The sequence below is a fragment of the Cricetulus griseus genome, chromosome 2 (assembly GCF_003668045.3).
Source record: "Cricetulus griseus strain 17A/GY chromosome 2, alternate assembly CriGri-PICRH-1.0, whole genome shotgun sequence".
NCBI lineage: Eukaryota > Metazoa > Chordata > Mammalia > Rodentia > Cricetidae > Cricetulus > Cricetulus griseus.
This window is the reverse complement of record NC_048595.1, coordinates 18,096,036-18,116,731: the sequence shown is the minus strand read 5'-3', so window position 1 is coordinate 18,116,731 and position 20,696 is coordinate 18,096,036. Positions and strand designations below refer to the sequence as shown.

Below are 20,696 nucleotides of genomic sequence, written 5' to 3'. Positions count from 1 at the left end.
GCAGCCGTACAGTATATACATACAAATGTCAAACATATTTTTTGACTTTTCAGCATTAATTAAAACCAGAATGTTATTTGCATGTAATAACTGTTTACTTGTTACTTTTTATGAAACTGAAATAGTTTACATTCTTTCGAACATTTCCTGTTCCTGTTGGCTCCCTTCCCCACGCACAGATTTCTTTCAAACGTAGCCCTTAACTGGCTGCAGGTTGATGGATGGAAAATGTTTGCTTTTATGAATTAAGCTTTCATTGCTGCTCCTAATTAGTCTCCAAGCCCCTTTTGTCATCCCCAGTCCCTGAACCCTTTGCAACTTAATCGAAGTTCTATCCCTGAGTGGAACGTCACTGCTACAGGCCCCAGGTGAGGGAGCACACTATAATGTCTGTCCCTAGAGAAGTGGATAGAAAGTGAAGCCCCACAAGTCGCTAAGCACTCCAGGCTCCCTTCTCCCTCCACGCTGCGCTGCTCCCTCTCCTGGGAGGTGACAGGAAAATTAAAGGGTGATGATTCTCTGATGTACTGTGACCTCTCTACAAACTAAGGAAATATTTTGATTTATTTCGAGACAGTCTCACAGTGTAGTGTAGACTGGCCTGGAACTTGTTACATAGTCGAGATGAACCCCAGGCTTTCAGCACTGCCTCAGCCTCCTGGGTGCTAGGATTGCAGGTGTGGGCTGCCTCACCTAGCCCACAGAGGATTTCTTAGTGAATTGTACCACCCACAGACAAGGGCCCAGGCCATTGAGGTCCCTGGGGAGAGATGTGTTTTCAAGGTGTCACTGAACTGCTCCAGTTAAAATGTTCTGTGTTCAGCCTCTCTCCAGCCTCAGTGGTTCCTGAAGGGAGGAGGAAACCCCATAGACTTCTTCTTGCCCATGGAACTCTGGACTGAGTGCTCTTGGCTCCTGCTCTTCCAGTCTGAGTCTGAGTTCCAAACCAGCTAGGGACTTGCTGGATAGCATTAGGGAACTGACTTAACCTCTCTGTGCCTCTGTTTCCTTATCTGTGAAACGGAGGGCTGATAACGGCATATTTTAATGAGACATAAGAACACATTGATATAAGTGTGAGTTCTCAGGTACTGAAAGTTGGGTACGTGGTAGAGATTTTGTTCTTTAAATGGTTGGCACTGAAAAAGCCTTTGAGGTCCCTTTGAGCCCTGTCACACTCACTGATTCTCTGATTGCAGTGTGGTTTGGCCGGGGGTGGGGGAAACCCAGAAGGTGTGCACTGTTGAGTGGGACTGGTGGAGGCGCTGGTGTGAGGGAGGCGGGCCAGAGTGCACAGTGGCTACACCTCTGCCATGCTGTCCCAACAATTGGGAAATTCCCTCTTGAGAACATTCCTCTGATTAACCCGGAGAACCTGGGCCACTTTAAGTCAAGATAGAGATAACCCAAGAATCTTCCCTTGTTCTTTGATGTCTTCCAGGACTAACAATCCTAGATGATTTCTATGTATTTTGGCTTTAAAAAAAAATTCCTGCTTTCTGTCTGAATCCCAGAAAGATCACTTTCCATAAAGGACAGACATGTACCAGCACCCTGGTACTTTCATGACACTGCAGGTGAGAACCAAAAGGAGAGCAAGCCAGACAGGTTCCTCCAACCATTGCAGCCCCAATGTCTTGCAATCTGCATTTTAGCTTCCTTCGGAGGCCATTCAGTCCCTGAATCTCTGCCATCCCATAGCTTCGAGGAAAAGAAAATAAACATCATTTGTGGCAGAGACAGATTTGAATATGTAAATGTCTAGTGAAACCACACCTCTTCAACCTGGGCCGGTGCATCCTTCACCAAAGCCCCTTGATATGGGGTGACAGGACTCAAAAGTGTGACTGTGGTCTAGCTGTCAGTCTGTGTCAGGACTTTCTGAAGATGGAAGAAAAAGTCTCTGCGGAGCAGTGAACAATGGTGGTGGTGGTGGGGAGGTGGAGTGATTGTTGTTTTGTTTTGGCTTTTTTTTTTTCTTTAAACAGTGCTAGGTGTCAAAGTCAAGCGAGCCAAACGATCTGACACTGAACCACATCCACAACACCCCTCCAATAAAAACAAAACGAGACCCCATTCTCTGAAAAATTCACTAGTTATTAAAAGAACCCCAAATTTGCTTTAGTTTAGGAAAAACTAAGTTAGGTTCTTGATTCAGGAAGATTTTTTTTAGCACAGTTTTGTTTTGTTTTGTTTTTTAACACATTTTTTTCCTTCCTAGGAGAATTTAATTCTTTGTGACCCTATGCAGTGCTGGGCTTATGTGCTCTCTCTCTCTCTCTCTCTCTCTCTCTCTCTCTCTCTCTCTCTCTCACACACACACACACACACACTCACCTGTCCGCATGTGCATGGACTCTAGGGTGCATTGAATCCACCTCTAGGGTAGATGCTCTCTTTGGCCCATCACCATGCCAATCCCCAGCTTGTCTTCCAGAAGGCAAAGTAACTGCTGGCTTAGGCCAAGATGAATCACTTAGCACCTGTCATTAGCTGGCTAAGAGGCCGCAGAGTATGTGCAGAGAGACTTAGGGTGAGAGCTGTAGCTGTAGGCTGATGGGACCTCTAGACAAGGCATAGATGGTGTCTTGCTGAAGCTGAGAGGCTGTGGAGCTGGGGGCGGTGTCCAGGCAGCTCCTGTAGGTAGGGCTTGATTGTAACTTCTCCCCTTGTGGCCTGGCCCCATTACATGGCTGCTGGGCTCCTGTACCCCCACCTCCTCCATCTTCCTCTCAGCTTCCTGCTCCAAAAGAGAGTTGCTCACACTACGCACCACGGGGGGGGGGGAGACATTGGGGCTGGAGGCAGCTTGCCCTGCCCGTATTTCTCAAGGTTTCTCATGCTCCTGGACCCCAACCCTGATGTCCTGATTCCCTTTCCTCTCTGTAGGTAGCTGAGAAGGCAAGGAACTGTTGAGGTCTGCTGGTGACCTCAGGAGTGTCATGTGGTTTGCTCCCTGGGGCAGGATGGGAGGGGAGTGGCAGGTGTTTAGTTGTGTGGGGTTAGAAGGGGGTGGCAGCTGCAGCAGATTCTGGGTCCTACCTGGATACTGTGTGAGCTGACCAACCATGTCCCCTATGCGAGCTGAGCATTTACAATAGTTAACTCAGTCTCTGCCACACACCCGGTGGTATCCTGGGGACTGGGCCAATGGGGTGACACTTCTGGCTCGGGTGAGCTTAGCATCTAAGAGAGTGAGAGAAAATCAACTCAAAGATGGATTCTGAAGGGAACTTTGCAAGGAAACTTCACAAAGGTTCCTGAGCAGGAGGTGCATGGGGCTACAGAGGCTAACAGCTACATTTAAGCCATGTTGGGGGTGGGTAGTCGTGTGCGTTGCCACTGTGTGGAACAGATTCCATAGTAAGCTCTAGCCAAGGGTCTGATGATGACTATAATGTTGACTTTGTGATGAGCATTGAGGGTATTTGGAAAACTCTGTAAGGACTGTCACGTGATCTCTGAATGTCTGTGTAGCTTGTTGGTGACAAGGTCATAGGTACTGCTCGTTTAAACTTCTGTGGCTTGTGGCTTGCATTCTGGCTTGAGAGAGGCTCTTTCCAGTTAGGGGTCGGGGACAATACTATTGCAAATTTTCCTATCCCAGATCCCTGGCCTGCTCTATACTAAGAAGGGTCAACCACAGAGGCCAAATTGAAAATGTCCACTTTGTGTGCTTGGTGTTTGAGGCCCTGGAGATGGAACTCAGGACCTGAAGCATTCTAGGCAAACCTCTGACACTGAGTCACACTCCCCCGGCCTCTGAAGTGTCACCTTTAAATAAAGAGGCCAGGGAAAGTCCTCATTGAGAAGGTGACTCTACAGTACAGACTTCGTCCTCAGAGTCAGGGTTCCTGGTAGCTGGGGCTCCAGGTACCAGCCCCCCCCCACTTCACTGTGGCCCCCGAAGCAATGAGGTCAGAGAGCCAGTCCTGCTTCCCTCTAGCTTCCCATTGGCTGGGAGGAGGAGTCTAGGAGAGAAATGATACCAAATGAGAGGGCAGAGAGAGGACTGTCCCCAAGGAGAGTGGAAAGGAGTCTGCCCTGTATTGGCCTAGACTGTCTGCAGTTCTCTTTCCAGAAATGAAGCAAATGGCCTCTGGCCTGAGGATGAGGGCCAAGCTGGCTTTCCTAACTAAACCTTCAAGGATGGATGCCTTAGCGTTTGCATCCTGACCTCTGCTGCCTGCCTTGGGGACCTTTTTCCACTGAGGGATCTGTTTCCCAGGGTACTCCGACTGTACTCTCCTGAATCCCAGAAGCCCTTGGGTTCGGGGGCTCAGCTGGCTAGCCTGGCTGCCTCAGCCATGCTCAGTCGTCTCTTGTTTCCAGGGCTAGGGGCTAGAATTTTCCCTTGAGCAAAGAGAACATTAAGATGGCTCTGCCCTCTGGTACAGCAGGGCTGTGGAACTGCACCAGTCCTTAGGGCGCCATTAATGAGATCTGCCTCCAGCAGCCTCCTGAGGGCTACCAGGGCCACTCTGAAGAGGCACAAATGCCTGGACTTGGACTGCCCGTGGGAGTCCCCAGGCTTCTATCTCAGGTTCACAGTTAGATCCACAGAAGCAAAGCAGGTTGAGGGGAAGTCAGGCTGGGTATCTGTGGAGTCCCACCCCTCACCCCAGTCTCGTCTCAGGGTCTAGCCACCTGCCTAGATCCTGGAGATACCTGTAGAGACACAGAGCTCTGGACACAACCCAGTGTACAAAGCAACAGAGTGACTAAGATGCAAAACAAAACAAAACAAAAACACAGGCTTGCCCTTTGACATTCCCTCACCTGAGACCTTTCATGCCAGACAGAGCTTTCACAGCAGAGTACCTTCCTCTATTTCCTGCCTGGGGAGATCTGTCTAACACTGAGAAAGAGAACAAAGTTTGAGAAAGGGCTGAAGTTAGAAACCAGGGTGTGGTGGCCATCACCCAGACAGCCCATAGCTGTGGACAAGCCTCAGATGGAGCAGTTGTCGAAGGTCCTAGAGCCCCAATGGGAAAGTCTCGAGAACAGGAGGTGGTGATGTGCACCAGATTCTGGTGACCGATAGTAACCAGAGACAAAGTTTCAGTCTCAGTAATAAAAGATAGACAAACAGAGTCAAGAGAAATTCGAGATCTCCCATCGTGATAGACACAAGCCAGTGGCACTTGAGTGACGTATGACCTCACACCACGCATGATGAGGTATGTGTCCCCAGAGAGTCCAGATCAGTCCCACAAACTCATCCCAGGCCCCTGAAGTGAAGCACTCACTCAACACTTCTTGCAACTCCCTGGGAGGAAGTCAGCGATACCGACAGAGATTTTGACACATGGAAGGTCATTTCCATTTTATTTTAAATGATAGAGAGAGAAAAAAGTATTATTTTAAAAGATTTTCCCCTCGAAGGAATTTTGAATGAAGGCGTTGGAGCCAAAGGTCTATCTAAAAATAGAGCTGGGTTCTGGAAATAACAGTACCTACAGCTCTCCGGTCCATCCTCCTGCAGCTCTGGCTGCACACGGCAGCAAGAAATTAACAATGACATCAGGAGGTGGACCAGTCAAAGCAGACTTCCACCAGGGGGAATATTTAGTAGCCATTAAAAATTGAAGTTTATGGAGAATTTGTAATACTGTCACAGGGAAAGAAAACAAGGCAGGGGTTGGAGAGATTTCTCAGTGATTAGAGCAACGGCTTGTCTGGCAGCAGACCTGGGTTCAATTCCCAGCACCCACATGGTGGTTCACAACAGTCCGTAACTACAGTTCCCAGAGATCTGATGCTGTATTCTGATCTCTGTGGGTGCCAGATCGCATACATGATGCACAAACAAGCATGCATACATGCGGGCAAACAGGCAAAACACTCAGACAAATAAAATAAATATTTTTAAATTAAAAGCAAGACAGGTCCCAGCACTCGGGAGGCAGAGTCAGGAGGCTCTCTGTGAGTTTGAGGTCAGTCTGCTCTACACATCAAGTTCCAAGACAGCTGGAGTTACATAGAGAAACCCTATCGAAGAAGAAGAAGAAGAAGAAGAAGAAGAAGAAGAAGAAGAAGAAGAAGAAGAAGAAGAAGAAGAAGAAGAAAGAAGAAAGGAAGCTATAGATTTTAGTACCACAGCAACTGTGTAAATATGCATGCCCACTCAGATAGGTGGAAGAGAAAACCCCAGATGATGATGGTGGCTATCTCAGCTAGTGGAACTGGGGGGGTGCAGTTTCTTCTTCACTTTAAATATGTTTTGTTCTTATTTTTTCTATGGAGATCACTAATTACTTTCAGGAAAAGAACACCCCACCTATCTGAGATCTTTACCTTAAAACTGTATGGGTCCCTAAAAAGAAAGACTATCACAAAAACAAGTCACATAAGAGAGAGAAGAAGCCAAGAGGGTGGTGTATGGTAGGACAGCTGGGGCCACACCTCCTGAGGCCTTGAATGCCAAGCCCAGCAACTTGCACTATACTCTCCCGCCTTCTCTTTGTGTTTAAAGTCGGGGGCGCTGGTGGCAGAGTGAAGGTGGGTGACCGGGAGGCTGAAAGTGTCTGGCATCAAACTCCTGCCTTGATTTTCCCAGGGAAGAGTTTCACGCTCACAATCACCGTGTTCACCAACCCTACCCAAGTGGCCACCTACCACCGAGCCATCAAGGTCACCGTGGATGGACCCCGGGAACCCCGACGTAAGTGCTGCTAAGCCCTGGTCATGGCAAAGGGTCAAGGGAATAAGGGAACAGGGGGCTGGACCGGTAGCTTTGTGTCCCCCTCTGAGAATTCATAGGGTTTCAGCTAGACTTGCTCAGCCCCAGGCTCTGAAGGGTCAGCAAGGAGGTCAAGACAGTTGAGCCTCTCTAGGGACAGCCTGGAAGAGGGATGGAACCATGTTGAAACCATGGGGGGTGGCATTTGGGATGAGGATTAGGCCAGTTTTTTCTGCACCCCAGTTGCCTCCACAGTAATGAGGCATGTAGGGGAACAGCCCCCCCCCAAGATTGGAGCTGGTCCCATGTGCCATGAAGCCACGCCTCTTTCTGAAAACCCTAGGTCTTCAGAGCTCAGGCAGGCTGGCTACAGGACCCATATAGACAAGAACGGGAATGCAGTCGGAGTTTTCAGTGTGCACTGAGTGTGTGTGCAATATGCACAGAGTGTGCATGCAGTGTGTACTGAGTGTGCAGTGTGCACTGAGTGTGCAGTGTGTACTGAGTGTGCAGTGTGCATTGAGTGTGTGTGCAGTGTGTCCTGAGTGTGCAGTGTGTACTGAGTGTGCAGTGTGCACTGAGTGTGCAGTATGCACTGAGTGTGCAGTGTGCACTGAGTGTGCAGTGTGTACTGAGTGTGCAGTGTGCATTGAGTGTGTGTGCAGTGTGTCCTGAGTGTGCAGTGTGTACTGAGTGTGCAGTGTGCACTGAGTGTGCAGTGTGTACTGAGTGTGTGTGCAGTGTGCACTGAGTGTGCAGTGTGCACTGAGTGTGCAGTGTGCACTGAGTGTGCAGTGTGTACTGAGCACCGACTACATTCAGGGAGTCTCAGTCCATCAGAGTCCAGGTCTGCAGCGGGGGTGGAATTTGCACACTTACCACAGGGGTCCCTCATGACATTTGAGCCAAAGAGTTTCTCTGTTTCAGGGAGGTAATGGCCCAGGCCTGATGGCTGCGTGCTTGTGGGGACCATGACTTTTGCCAGTGGGGATATGCTCCTGCCTCAGGCTTCCACTCTGGCTGATAGGGCTTGTGACAGGAGAGCAGGTCCTGGGACCTCTGCTTAGTGCCAGGGGACACAACAAGTGTGGCTTGCACTTACATCGGTGAGTCCATTCAAACCTTGGCGTCAAGCTTGACTTCCCATCTAGTGCTCCAGCAGGTAGATCTTGGGAGGGGCCCAGAAATGGACCAGTGGCCTTGGGGAAGTCTCTTTGCCATCCCCTTAACTGTAGGACTTGGGCAGGTCATTTCCACCCTCATTTTTCTTGTCTGAGAAATGGGTTTGCACCAGCAAGCAACGGATGGCCAGGAGACTGGCCCTGAGCACCTTCTCTGTGATGGGGGCTGATCTACCACCACCACCCCACACCTGCAGCTCAATGGCAGTGTGTACATAGCAGATGGCTTTGCAGAATGGAAGGGTTTCCTGAGCTCCTGTGTCTGGTCCTTACCTTCGCACTTCCACCACCACCCTCAGGAGCAGCAGGGTAGCTGCTGGGAACCTCATCAAAGGGGCCATAGCTCTGCACCCTGTCCCCAGAGTGGGCTTAGCATGAAGATGCAGCACTTGGGGCTATAGTGAGCCTGGGAATTAGGGGCAGAAGGGAGAGGTTCCAAGGAGATGCCTGGATGGAGGTCCCAAGATGCCCCTGTGTCCACCTGTTAGCTGAGTGCTCCCTGAGACCTGTGGAAAAGGGTGTGGCTCAGCCTGCCCACAGAGCCCTATGAGTCCCCTGCCTACCTTCTCCTGCTTCCCCAACCCGCTACACCTTAGTTGTCCCTTTCTGGAATAAGGTGGCTGGGAGGGGGACAAAACAGAAAGAGGTCACTGGGGTCAGAAGCTGGAATTGCTGAGTGGCCGAAGGCACATGCTATCACTCTCTGGACCTTCTTACTAGCTCATTTTTGCAACAGAGCAGAGGGGTGGGGCATTTCTCCAGGGTACCCCATCCTTGGGACATGCTTACTCCTGCCCATGGCCTACCTGGCCCAGAAATCAGGTCTCCTAGTCTCAGCGTGCTTATGCTTCCTCTTCGTTGGACTCAGTTTCGCTCTGTAAAAGAGGGAAGACCCCCCTCCACACACACACACACACACACACACACACACACACACACACACACACACACAGCTGCTGGTCACGGAGTGACCCTGTATGCACAGCCTGTGCAGTCTTTCTATGAGCTGACCCTCAGCAATGCCCCCTACCCTGGGGAGGTAGTGCCACTGCCTGAGGTGACCTTACCACCTCCAGATTCCAAGTGGGTCTCCTGGAGGCAGGCTGAGTGTGCAGGAGGGATTTAGGGGGATTGTGTGATTCCTAAGTCACTGATGACCCACAACTCTCTGAGGCCTGACTCAGCCTCCTGGCTCTCAGATTTCTGTACTTCCCTCCTCCTCCACTCCTGGACCCCTGGACCCCCTGGATGTCAGAGCCTCTGAGGGTGAGTGGGGCTGGCCCAGAGTCCGAGAGCTGGAGTCTGCATCCCTGAAGCCCAACTGTGGTTTCTGTGGCCAGGTCGTTCCCCTCTGGTGCCTTGCAGAGCGTGCCCAGCCTGCAGCCGGGTGGCCAACTGGGGCTGAGGCTGGCGCAGTGGCTTCCTGCCTGTGTGGCCTCGGTTTCTGATACATCCCTCCCAGTCACTGGGGACTGGTTCAAATGCAGGTTGCTGAACTGGATTCAGCACTGGGATAGGAAGTGACGCAGGGCCTGACCACACTGGCAGTGACCACAGTTCAGGAACAACTAGCCCCATCCTCCAGGTTCAGCAGGTGCTGGTACCTACCGTGTGGGGCCCAGCTTCCTCACCCTTCTCAGAGTTGAGGGCATGGCCTGGAAGCTTCTGTTCCCCTAAATACACACAAAGCAATTCCCACAAATAGTTTCCCAGGCACCTGGCATCCCCCCAGCGCTGTTCCATGTGCCAGGGATGCCGCCCTGAACCCCACCTGCTGGTTCCAGAGGAGAGGAGGGGTAAACAGGTTTGACAGTGACCACGGTCACGGTCGTGCCAAGTCTGGTGATGACTCCTCCTTCCTCTCTTGTACCCTCCACCCCAACTCACCCCACTCCAGCTGCTGGCCTCTGCCAGGTATGCTCCTGCCTCAGGGCCTTTGCACAGCTGCTCCCATGCCAGAGTTATGCCTCCACACTAGTCTGCATGCTCCACCACACCAGGGTTCTTTTCTTTTGCTTGGCAAACACGTGCTCCTGGCCCTGAGGATGCCCTCTCGAGCATTTAGTTGATATGTCTTAAATGGGTCAGGAATAAGCTCAGTAAATAATGTGTTCTTTTCAGCAGTGGGAAGGAAGCTGGAGTGGGCAGAGGGTAGGCAGTTGGGCCTGGGGCTTCTTGGTGAGGTTCAGGACTGAAGGAAGTGGACCAATAGCAGTGTGGCTCTTGGGACCTGGTATGGGCAGGAAAAATGACCCAGTGCTACTACACCTGGGCCTTGAAGAAAACTGAAGTGTGGTGCTATCCTGGACTCTAGGTGTGGGGAAGCTGAGAGAAGGTCTAGAGAGACGGCCGCAACTGGTCATTCAGTATTCCAGAGCCTGGGAGCACCCCAGGCAGATCCAGGAGAACCCGCCTAGCGGAAGAGAAAGGGTTAACCTCAGACCTCCCAGCTCCCCTAATCAGGCCCAGGCCTGGAAGCCCCAGTTGCAGCCCTGGGCGGGAGCTACCTCCCTGCCACTGGCCCTCCGCCAGCCGGCTTCCCTGCCCAGCCACCACTGGTTTTCATCTGCTCACAGGGGGCCAATTCACAGCAGACCACCCCAGGCCCGGCACCCGCCTGCCATCCAAGTGGCTGATCCGAGTCCGGTGTAAATCTCCCCACAGGCCGCAGAGCAAGCTCGGCAGCAGACGCACAGTGGCTGCTGTGTGTGAGTTGCTGAGTAGCAGGCTGCAGGGTGGCTGCTGGGAAGCGCTGAGCCAGCCCAGGGCCTGGTGGCTGGGGCTCACCTTGTTCCCAGGGCCCTGCCCGACTTTGCCTCTCCCTACATCCCACCTCCTGCCTCATGGAGGCCAGACATGGAGCTGGCCTCTTGCCAACCAGAACCCAGCTCTCCTGTCAGAGGAACTCTGTGGGCTAGGCAGCTCATTCCAGGTTTTAGTATCACCTTGTGACCTTGGCCTGGTGCCTTCTCCTTTCCATCTGTGTAGCTGGGGTGGGGGTGGGGCAAGAGAGCCTCACAGAGGATTGTGGCCTTGAAGTTGTCTGTGCGGTGGTCCTCCGGGCATAGGAATCCCAGCCTCCTGCCCCGCTCCTGGAGGCTAGGGCTAACCCTGGCAGATGCACCAGGAATCTGGCAGGTGGAAGAACCCATGCTGGCCTGGTTGGGGACAGTAAGGGAGTCACAGCTGGACTACATAGTGTGTCCCTGTGGAGTCTTCCAGTCCAGTGGCTTTGACCTGTGTCACCTGCCTGTGAGGTTGACTAATGACTTAGCTCTGTTGCATGGGAGCTGTTGACCCAAGAGTGGGAGGCAGGTCAAAGGAGGGTTGACACCTCCCCTGAAGGTCAGAGCCTGAGGCTGTGTACTTCTCAAACCTGACTTCACCCTCAGGCTGTAAGCTTTTGTCCCCATTTTACAGAAGGCACAATGGAGGCCCAGTGAGAGTCAGCAAACTTTCCCAGAGCCCCCACTGGTTGATGGCTGCCTGTAATGGGCCTGGGGCTAGCTGAGCCCTGCCATCCCACAGACAGGGTCCTGGGCACTCACTGTGATCAAAAACCCTCAGCAGGAAGCTGGCAAGTAGTACAAGCAGGATAAGACAAGTCAGGGGCCCTTCCCCAGGCACCCTCTGTCCATGAGGGTCCTACCTTTGCCAAGCCCATCTTCCTACGCCTGGGGCAGGATGACAATCACTTTACAGGTATGGAAACTGAGGCCCAGAGGAAAGCAACAGTAGTTGTGTGATTGGGACTCAACCCTGAGCTCCAAAGCAAGGCAGAACCCTCCAGGGTTCCACTGAGACCCTGAGTCCTAGTTAGGGTTTCTGTTGCTGTGACAGAACATCACCACCACAAGCAATTTGAGAAGGAAAGAGTTTGTTTCATTTTACAGCTCTCAGGTCACACTCTGCCACTGAGAAAAGTCAGGGCAGGAACCTAGAGGCAGGAGCTGATGCAGAGGCCGCGGAGGAAGCAGAGGAAGGCTGCTTCCTGGCTTGTTCTTCAGTGATGGAGTGTGACTTGAGAGCTGGAAGATGACATTAACCCTTTCCTCCCCGAGTTGCTTTTGGTCATAGTAGCATAGTAACTAAGACGCTCTGTCATACTCCTCCCTGGGCTGGGCCCTAAGACCATGTCACACCTTTCTCCCCAGGTGGGCCCTGGGGAAAGGAGCTGGCCAGTTGTCTCCTGTGAGACAGCCTGTCAGTGGCTCTTCCCAGCCTTGCTGTTTCCTACCTGTACAGTGGGGACATATGGGTCAGTTCTCCCTCATGAGGCCACAAGGGCCTCCTAAGCCTGCTGTGGAGAAAGCTCCCTATGCCCATCAGGCTCCAATTTCTTCTGCTCTTGACTGCTTTCAGGGCTGTTCGCAGGGCTCTTAGATTGGGCCCAAAGGACAGGCAGCCTTTCTGACAGAGACTGCCCTGCACTCAGAAGGACAGAGGGTGAGAGAGAGGCCAGGCCAGGAGCAGCGGGAGGCCAGAGCTGTCCAGAGCTGTCTGGTTTCTTTCCTCTGGGGGCTGAAGGCCAGTATGACCAATGCTAACTTCTTGTGATTTTAAGCCAGTGACTCTCCAAAGGAAGGGACCTAGGTGAGCAGACTGTGCAGTGGGTGTCTGAGGGAGAGACTGAGGCACCAAGCACAGAAGGGCAAAACCCCAAGTGGCTGAGGGAACCAGGCAGCTCCATGCTCTTTTACTGTGGGAAAAGGAATAAAAGGCTTTTTCTGTGGCCCTCCTCCCCGGGCACAGGCCAGGCGCTTTCCGCTCAGTTCTGCTCCCAGTATGTGGGCCTCAGCCTTGTGGCACTGAGACTTTCTGGCGCCCTGGCCACGTGGGGTCAGCAGGCTCTCCTCTGCCTCTCCCTGGCAGTGGCTCCAGCACTGCACAGCCACAGGAAGCAGTCCTGTGCAATCCTCTTCCAGGGAGCCTGCCCTATGCAAGCCACTGGGTCCCAGCTGGCTGTGAAGCCTCAGTGTCCCAGGGGTGTGGCCACCATTACAGGTTCACAGACAAGACACCTACACCACTGACCAGTGGGAACGCCAAGAGGAAACAGTACAGAAGGGACACTGGGCCTGGAGTTAGGGATCTGGGCTGTCCTCCTGGTCACCATCCTAGCCTCAGTGCCTTGCTATGTCATCTGCCTTCCCTGTGGTTGTTGTGATGAGGACACTGTAGCTCAAAGTGGAGGGAAGAGTGATCAGTTAGACCCATGCCACACCTGTTAGGATCCATCCTTGAACTCAGACTGTCCTCAAGTCCCGCTCTCCTGCCGCTGGCCACAGGAACAGCTGTAAACACACAGTACACTGTGACTCAGAACCAGAGGACTTTGCTCATCGGTGACGACAGTGGCAGGCCTGAGGTTTTGCACTAGCATTTCTGTAGACCCATTGGATGTCTTGGAGCTTGTGGTTGACTGAGACACCCATTTCCTTGCCCCCAAACTGCCATCTGGTCAACCCGAAAACTCCCATCTATCCGGTGGGCTTCCTGCCTGTTGAGATGGCTTGGAATTCATTGTCCCCATGTCATCCACACATCCTTGCCATCTCCAGGAGCCTCAGAGCTTTGGCACTTCTACTGAGCCACATCAGGGCACCATGATACCAGCCAGTTGACCTCAGCAAAGCACAAGCCTTCTATCCAGTTCCCAGCTACCCGCCTGTCTCATTACAGACTTGCTCAGGCCCTAGGCCAAGGTGCCCCAGGCCACACTTTCCCCTAGAGCCTTTGGGGTGGTGACAGCTGCTGCCAAGCATACTACAGGCCTTGGCTGGGGCCTTATGAGAGGACAGCAGGGTTCCCTGGCTATCATGACCTGCTGAAGGATGCCTTCCAGGAACCCCTACACAGTTTCTGAGGCTTTCCCGAGTCCAGCTGGTCCTGTGGTAGGCATGTGTGGGAGGTTTGAGCTCCATGAGACCCAGAGCCTTTATACTTCCCTTTCAGTCAGGAGTCAGGTTCTTTCTGGGTCCCTCACCCCAGCGCTGGTCAGTGGTCACACTTTTCAGGTCATAGTATCACTTGTCCAGCCTCAGGCAGAACAGTGAAGACCCTGATGTACCACTCACCTTTCTGTAAATCTAGAAAAGTCCATGTCACTCCAGACCCAAACACTCAGGCAAGCTTCTCATGCTGAACACCCTTCTTACACTTTCCTAGCACGTCCAGGGTTAGGAAACCCCATCATCTTGACATGCTGCGTGACCTCAGACAAGCCTCCACACCTCTCTGAGCCATAGTACAGAAAAAACCTGGGAGCCAGGATGAGCTAGTAGTTAGACAAAAGGCTGAGATGCCTGACGGGAGATGTGAGCTTGTATGGGGCCAAAAAGAGACATTCAGAATTGCTGTCTACCAAGGAAAAGGGGCAACTGCAACTCCAGGGGATGTGACAAACAAAGTCAAGGGACATCCAGTGATGTGGCTCTTCTTGTCACACTCATGAGCTCTCCCAGGGTGGCAGGGAGGGCATTTCCGAGAGGCTGGTCACTGTCCCCACATCACAGGTGAGGAAAATGAGATCCCAGAGAAAGTGATAGAATAATAGACCAGGCTGAAGCCATTCTAGAAAGTTCCATGAATGGACTCTTTCTCTGTTTTTCCATGCACATAAACCCCCAAAGAGGCTGGGAAGAGAAACTTCAGGGTTGGTGAGGACAGGCACTTTCTGACAAGGAGTCTCAGTGGCCAGAGCTCACCTATTCTTACTTAGGAACTCGGTGTGTTGTTTGAGAAATGAAAGATGGGTGGTTGAAGAGTGTGTGTGGCTTAGTGGCACCCCTAGGTGTCCCTCAACCATTAGTGGGTGCACTGCCAGCCTGGAGCTCCTATGTGGGCTGTGGCTGTGCAGAGGATGGTAGAGAGGACTAATACGATACTCCACCAGTTACACTGGTCCCTTGGCCCTGTGTCTAGGCAGGGACCTGAAGCCTGTATGTAAGCCCTCAATGACCAATGCCTCTGCCCTCCTTCCTCGGGCCCTGAGGGGAAACATGTTTGAAGGTGGCTAGGTTGGCCAGGGCCAGGTGGCCAGCACTGCCTTACTGTATCTCCTCATGCCCTCACAGGAGTGCATGGAGTATGGGGACCTACAGGCAGGGAGCGGGGATGGGGGGGGTGGGGGCTTGGGGGCTTGGGGCTTGGGGGTGAAGGTAGTATCACCCCTGGGGGCCCCTCCTGACTCTTTGGCAACATGCCTGCCTGAGCCATTCTTCTAGGCCTGTTGTCTCAGTATTCTTTTCTGTCAGACCATATTGGGGAGGTTTAGGTAGTTCAGACCTTAACATCACAGCATGCTGACTGGCCCAGTCAGAGTTCCCAGTGTGATGTAAGAACGACCATTCTGAGGAGAGACCAGGCAGCCTGAGGTGGCACATAGCCACCATCTCTGTCTCGTTCAGAAAATCAGAGCCTTCCAAATTAGACACCAGGAAGAACTTCCCAGTAGGGCAAGGCATTGCAATGGCTGATGGGCTCCTCGTGCTCCACAGGGCACCGGCAGAAGATAGAAGACCAGACCAAGGCCTTCCCTGACCGCTTTGGAGATCTGCGCATGCGTGTAACACCAAGCACCCCTAGCCCCCGTGGATCACTCAGCACCACAAGCCATTTCAGCAGCCAAGCCCAGACCCCAATCCAAGGTATGGAAGAGCAGAGACTTGTGGGGATCGGGCAGGGTGTGGATAAGGAGCCACGATGTGGTCCACTTACTCCAGGCCAGGTCCTCGGGGGAGATGGCTCCCACACTGTTTCTTGGTGCACAGCTGGAGCAGTCTGCAGTCTACACTACCAGGTCAACTCATGCACAGTGTCTGACCTTGGGATAAGCATGGGCAGATGTGGCTGTCCCTCCCTTCTGAAGCTCAATATCCCCTAGGGAAATGAGGGTGACCCTGTGGTGTGCACAGTCGTGGCCACCATGTCCCCGCTTGACACACACTTCTATGACCTCAGCCATCTCATAGCAGGGGAGGGGAGAGATACAGTAAGGATATAGCCCCCCTTTTCTTTCTTCCTTGAGATGTGGTTTCTTTGTACAGCCCTGGCTATCCTAGAACTAGCCCTGTAGTTCTAGAACTAACCAGGCTGGCCTTGAACTCACAGAGATCCACCTGCCTCTGCCTCCCGGTTGCTGCGATTAAAGGCGTGCATTATCCCAGCAGGGTGGGGATGTCTCTTCCTGGGGCTATTCACACCTGAGGCTGTGACATGGGGTGCCAGCACCACCTAGCCCAGTCCCTCCACCCATTGTCACACAAACAGAGAGCACTAGGGTTGGACTGTATCCCCAACTGCCTAGATGAGGCAATTAGGCTGCAAGCAGATCTCCCTGCGGCCTGTTAGCCTGGGGCAGGTGTTTGACCAGCCCCATGGCAGACTTTGTACTTCCACCAAGAGTCAGAGACAGGAGGCTAACTGTAGCTGGCTCAGGCCAGGCAGGAGCAGATGCCAAGCCACAGAGGCCAGAGGGCTAGCTGCTGCCCTGTGTGGCACTTGTCCCTTCAGCTCACCAGCTGGCTCGGGGTCAGTGTGGCAGATGAAACGAAGCTGAAGAGGGTTGGTGCCACCCTTGGGTCTAATGTCTACCTGGGCCTCTCCCTAACTGAGGACTTCTGAGGGCCTAAGAAGGGACCAACCATTGTGGCCTGAATGGGCTGAATGCTGGCACGTCTCTGCCCTACCTTCTGCCCTTCTCCACATTGGTCTTACCATGAGAATGCATTGCCAGGAATATTAACCACGTGTTCTAGGCATGATACAGTGTCAGGGGCATGGCACCATTCCTTGGTGTGCCAGGAAGCTGGCCCAAGGTCAGGAAAGGCCCTACCCACAGTTTGAGCCCATGGGCTTGTGAGTTTGAGATTCGGCTCTTGAGCCCTGAGCCCTTGGAGGTTCATCTCTGGCCTCAGTTAGTGCCTTGCCTCATGCCTAGCCCTGTCCAGGAGCTTTTCCTTGCCCCAAGCCCTCAGGCCAGCACCTACAGATCCTGACCTGAAAGGGATGAATGGAGTCTAGCCAGGGACACCACAGAGTCCAACAAGGCTGGACAGTGCTTCCTGTCCACCAGTTCCCTTGAGAGAGGAGTACATGGTTGGCCTGCCACAGTGAGAGGGTGTGGTCTTTGGACTCCGTGCTCCCAGGTGCCAGACTCGGCCTCCCCATAGCCCTAGGCCTCACCTAGCCAGTATGGCACGGACGGCCAGTCCTGACCCAGGGTTCTTCAGCACCATGTTAGCTCCAACTGGCCCTTTGGTGTTCAGGAGAGGGTCCTGGATACCCACCTCAGGAAGAAGCATGTACTTTGCTATGGGGTCAACCTGACCAGTTCTAGCTCTGCCTTGCATTGGCTGTGTGATTTTAGGAAAGTCACCTAACTTCTCTGAGCCTCAGTTTCCTCACCCATAAAGTGAAAACTGGTTTCCAGTGAAAAGAGGTGTCCGTCAGAGTGGCTTTGGAAGGCTCAGATATGAAGAGACACAACGCACTCTCTGGTCCCAAAGGTTCCCGAGGGGTGCCTCACCACTCTCCTTAGTGCCTGTTAATAGCTTTGACCCCTAACTTTGGTCACTGTAGGCAATGCCAGGACCAGGGGGCGGGGCTTGCTGCAGCCTCCCACAATGGGGGCTTCTCACAGCTCAAAGGGCCCATTCATCTGCACACAGCAGCTGGGGCAATTTGGAGAAAATAAACATTTCCTCCCGCTGCTGGGTTGGCTGCTTGACAGTGGCCCCCGGCAGCTCAGATTTCTTGGGGCTGTGAGGCTGAGGAAACTGCTGAGGGTCTGAGAGGGTACCTAGGGCAGGTACTTCCCCACCACTCTGGAGGAGAAGCGGGAGCAAAGAGGAAAGAGGGGGGAGGGGCAGTGGCAGCTCCATGCATTCCGGTCCCTCTCTGCAGGGCGGCGGTCCCACTGTCCCATCATGACAAGCCTGGTTCGGTCTGCTTTGAGAACAGGGTCCCCTGCTAGCGGGCATCAGTGTGTGGTGTCTTCTCATCTTGCTGGTACTGCAGCATCCTCTCCGTAGGACTCCTGCATGTAGACGGGCATCAGGCATCTTGACCTCCCAGACCTCAAGACAGACTGACCAGTCAAGGAGTCCCAGTTTTCATTTCAGAAAGCTCCAGCTGCGTGACCCTTGTCCAGTCTCTTCACCTGGAGCCAGGGTCAGCCCTCTGTGGTGATCCACAGCCAGGACCAGAGACCCAAGGGTACCAGATCCTGAGGTCACCTGACACCTTGGTAGAGCCCAGGAAGCAAGAGGCCTGAGCTCTGCATCCCCAAACACAACTGGTCATGGCCAGAGGGCCCACCCAGAGTGGACACCAACCCTATTGGCCCAGAGATAGGGCCTCCCCTGGTCTTTCATCCATGATGGAGGAGGCAATGGGCCTCATGAGGCTTTGCAGGCCAAGGCTCTGGGCCACCACTCAGGACTGTCCCCTGCCCACTGCTGCCAGGGTATGAAGAGGGCCCCAGGTCAGGGTTTCATCTTATCAGGGTCCCAAACCAACCACCTCTGGGTACCCCAAGCAAGAGGTATGACTGCGGCTGCAACAAGATAGAGAGAACACCACAGGCTGCCCGGCCTGGCTCAGTTCTCAGCATTTTAAATGTATTAGCAAATTTGATCCAGGTCCTCAGGACATTGATGCACAGAGAAGTTAAGTGATTTGACAAAGACACATGGAGTGAGAGGCAAAGCCAGGCAGATTGAATGGCTCCAGAGGCCCCCATGGAAAGTCCTGCCATCTCCATGAAGAGGAGGCCAGTGTTGGGGCTCAGGACAGTGTGTGCTCTGTGACCCTCATGCCTCTCCCTTGCTGGGTCCCTGTTTTCCCACCAATGGGGTTAGGTTTGTTCCCAAAGCCCATGTGAATACTGGGATTGGGACGGATGGCGGGGGTTGTGATTATAATAGTAGGTATACAGGTTGGCATATCCCATCTTAGAGCCCACTGAGGAATCCAGACCCCTGGTGTTCCTATGTGGGATCTGACTGCATTTTAGTCAGGCTGCGGAGGACCCCCAAGAGCCTCCAGCAAGTGTTTCACTTTGCACCAGAGGTGGTGAAGGTTCATGTATGTAGTTGTGTGACCACCAGGCAGCTCCAACCTGCAGGACAGCCTTAGAAGACATAGGCTCAGGAAGTAAGGTTGAGGACCAGCAGGTCCCCTCCCAGCTAGGGCCCCAGTCTACCTACACAGGGCACACGGGAATGCATGTGTGCTGCTGCCCAGCCTCTCTTACTTAGCCCATGGCTGTTCCCAAGATCAGAGGTGATGTGTCTGTCTTACTGTCCTGCTGAGAACTGTCCTGACCGTCATCTGATGCCTTGCCCCCCTTGACTGGGCAGTTTACAGACCGAAGCTGTTTAACACACACACACACACACACACACACACACACAACACACACACACACGGGGGGGGGGGAGCAACGGAGAACAGAGGCCTTCTGGAGCATTCTAGTATTTTTTTTTTTTGTGCACAAGGGGGGGGGGAATCAGCTTTCTTTATTTCTGCCTCAGTTTTTTCCTCTTCAGAGGTAAGGTCCAGCTCCCAGTCTCACTGGGCCGCTGAAGACCCTATTCACACCCTTGATGAGAGTGAGCTGGTGGGGGGCCCTGTCTAGTGACTGACCTAGCGGGATAAGGAGGGCGGGGCCCCTCTACCTTGGCCCAGAGTTCACCTCCCACTCCTGCAGCAAGAGTTCCTAGAGCACTCCTTGAATAGCCTAGGCAGAGGAAGGAGGGGTCCCCAGGAAAATCATCCTGCAGTGGCAGAGGGCCTGTGGTGGTTCTGGCCTGTGCATCTGACCCCCCCTCTTGTTGTCTCCAGGCTCGTCAGACCTGAACCCCTTCTCGGACCCCCGCCAGTTTGACCGCTCCTTCCCTACGCTGCAAAGCCTCACGGAGAGCCGCTTCCCGGACCCCAGGATGCACTACCCGGGGGCCATGTCTGCCGCCTTCCCCTACAGCGCCACGCCGTCGGGCACCAGCCTGGGCAGCCTGAGCGTGGCGGGCATGCCGGCCAGCAGCCGCTTCCACCACACCTACCTCCCGCCGCCCTACCCCGGGGCCCCGCAGAGCCAGAGCGGGCCCTTCCAGGCCAACCCCGCGCCCTACCACCTCTTCTATGGCGCCTCCTCCGGCTCCTACCAGTTCTCCATGGCAGCTGCGGGCGGTGGCGAGCGCTCGCCCACCCGCATGCTGACCTCCTGCCCCAGCGGCGCCTCGGTGTCCGCGGGCAACCTCATGAACCCCAGCCTGGGCCAGGCTGATGGCGTGGAGGCCGACGGCAGTCACAGCAACTCGCCCACGGCCCTGAGCACGCCGGGCCGTATGGACGAGGCCGTGTGGCGGCCCTACTGAGCACCCTGGGGACTCGCAGGCCACCCGAACCCGGCTTTCCAGCGCTAGGCTACAGAAAGAAACAGACTTCGCCCTGGTCCCAGGGGCCAGAGCTGTCGATGGCTCCCAGAGCTCTGACTAGCAACAAGTTTGAGCGGAGGATGTGGGGACCTCCCCCAGGACACTGCCCCAGCCCAGATCCACCTCTGTTGTCTCCAGTCATGCTTAGGATTATCTCCCGAGTCAGAGGCTAACCCTGCCCATGAGGGAGGAGGCCTTTGCTGGCAAGAGAAGCTCAGGCTCAGAGATGTCCAAATTTCCTCTCTCTCACCCTGTACCCTGGGGACCAGCCCTCCCTCTGCATCCATACTCAAGTCAGTCCGAAACCCCAACCCCTGAGATGACTTCTTCACTGTAGAGAAGGAGGACCCAGGAGACACCCACACCGGTAGCAAACTTGACTTCCCCATTATC

At 53.7% G+C, this 20,696-nt stretch overlaps 1 protein-coding gene across 1 annotated transcript in view; it reads left to right on the top strand.

The window, feature by feature from the left end:
• The window catches only part of Runx3 (RUNX family transcription factor 3), a 54,727-nt gene extending 34,484 nt beyond the window's left edge, over positions 1-20,243 (top strand). Inside the window, exons 4-6 of the mRNA XM_027399667.2 lie at positions 6,560-6,664; positions 15,363-15,512; positions 19,711-20,243. Of these exons, the coding sequence (XP_027255468.2) occupies positions 6,560-6,664; positions 15,363-15,512; positions 19,711-20,243 (788 nt within the window). The remainder of the gene's footprint in view (positions 1-6,559; positions 6,665-15,362; positions 15,513-19,710) is intronic.
• Positions 20,244-20,696: the final 453 nt, after the last annotated feature.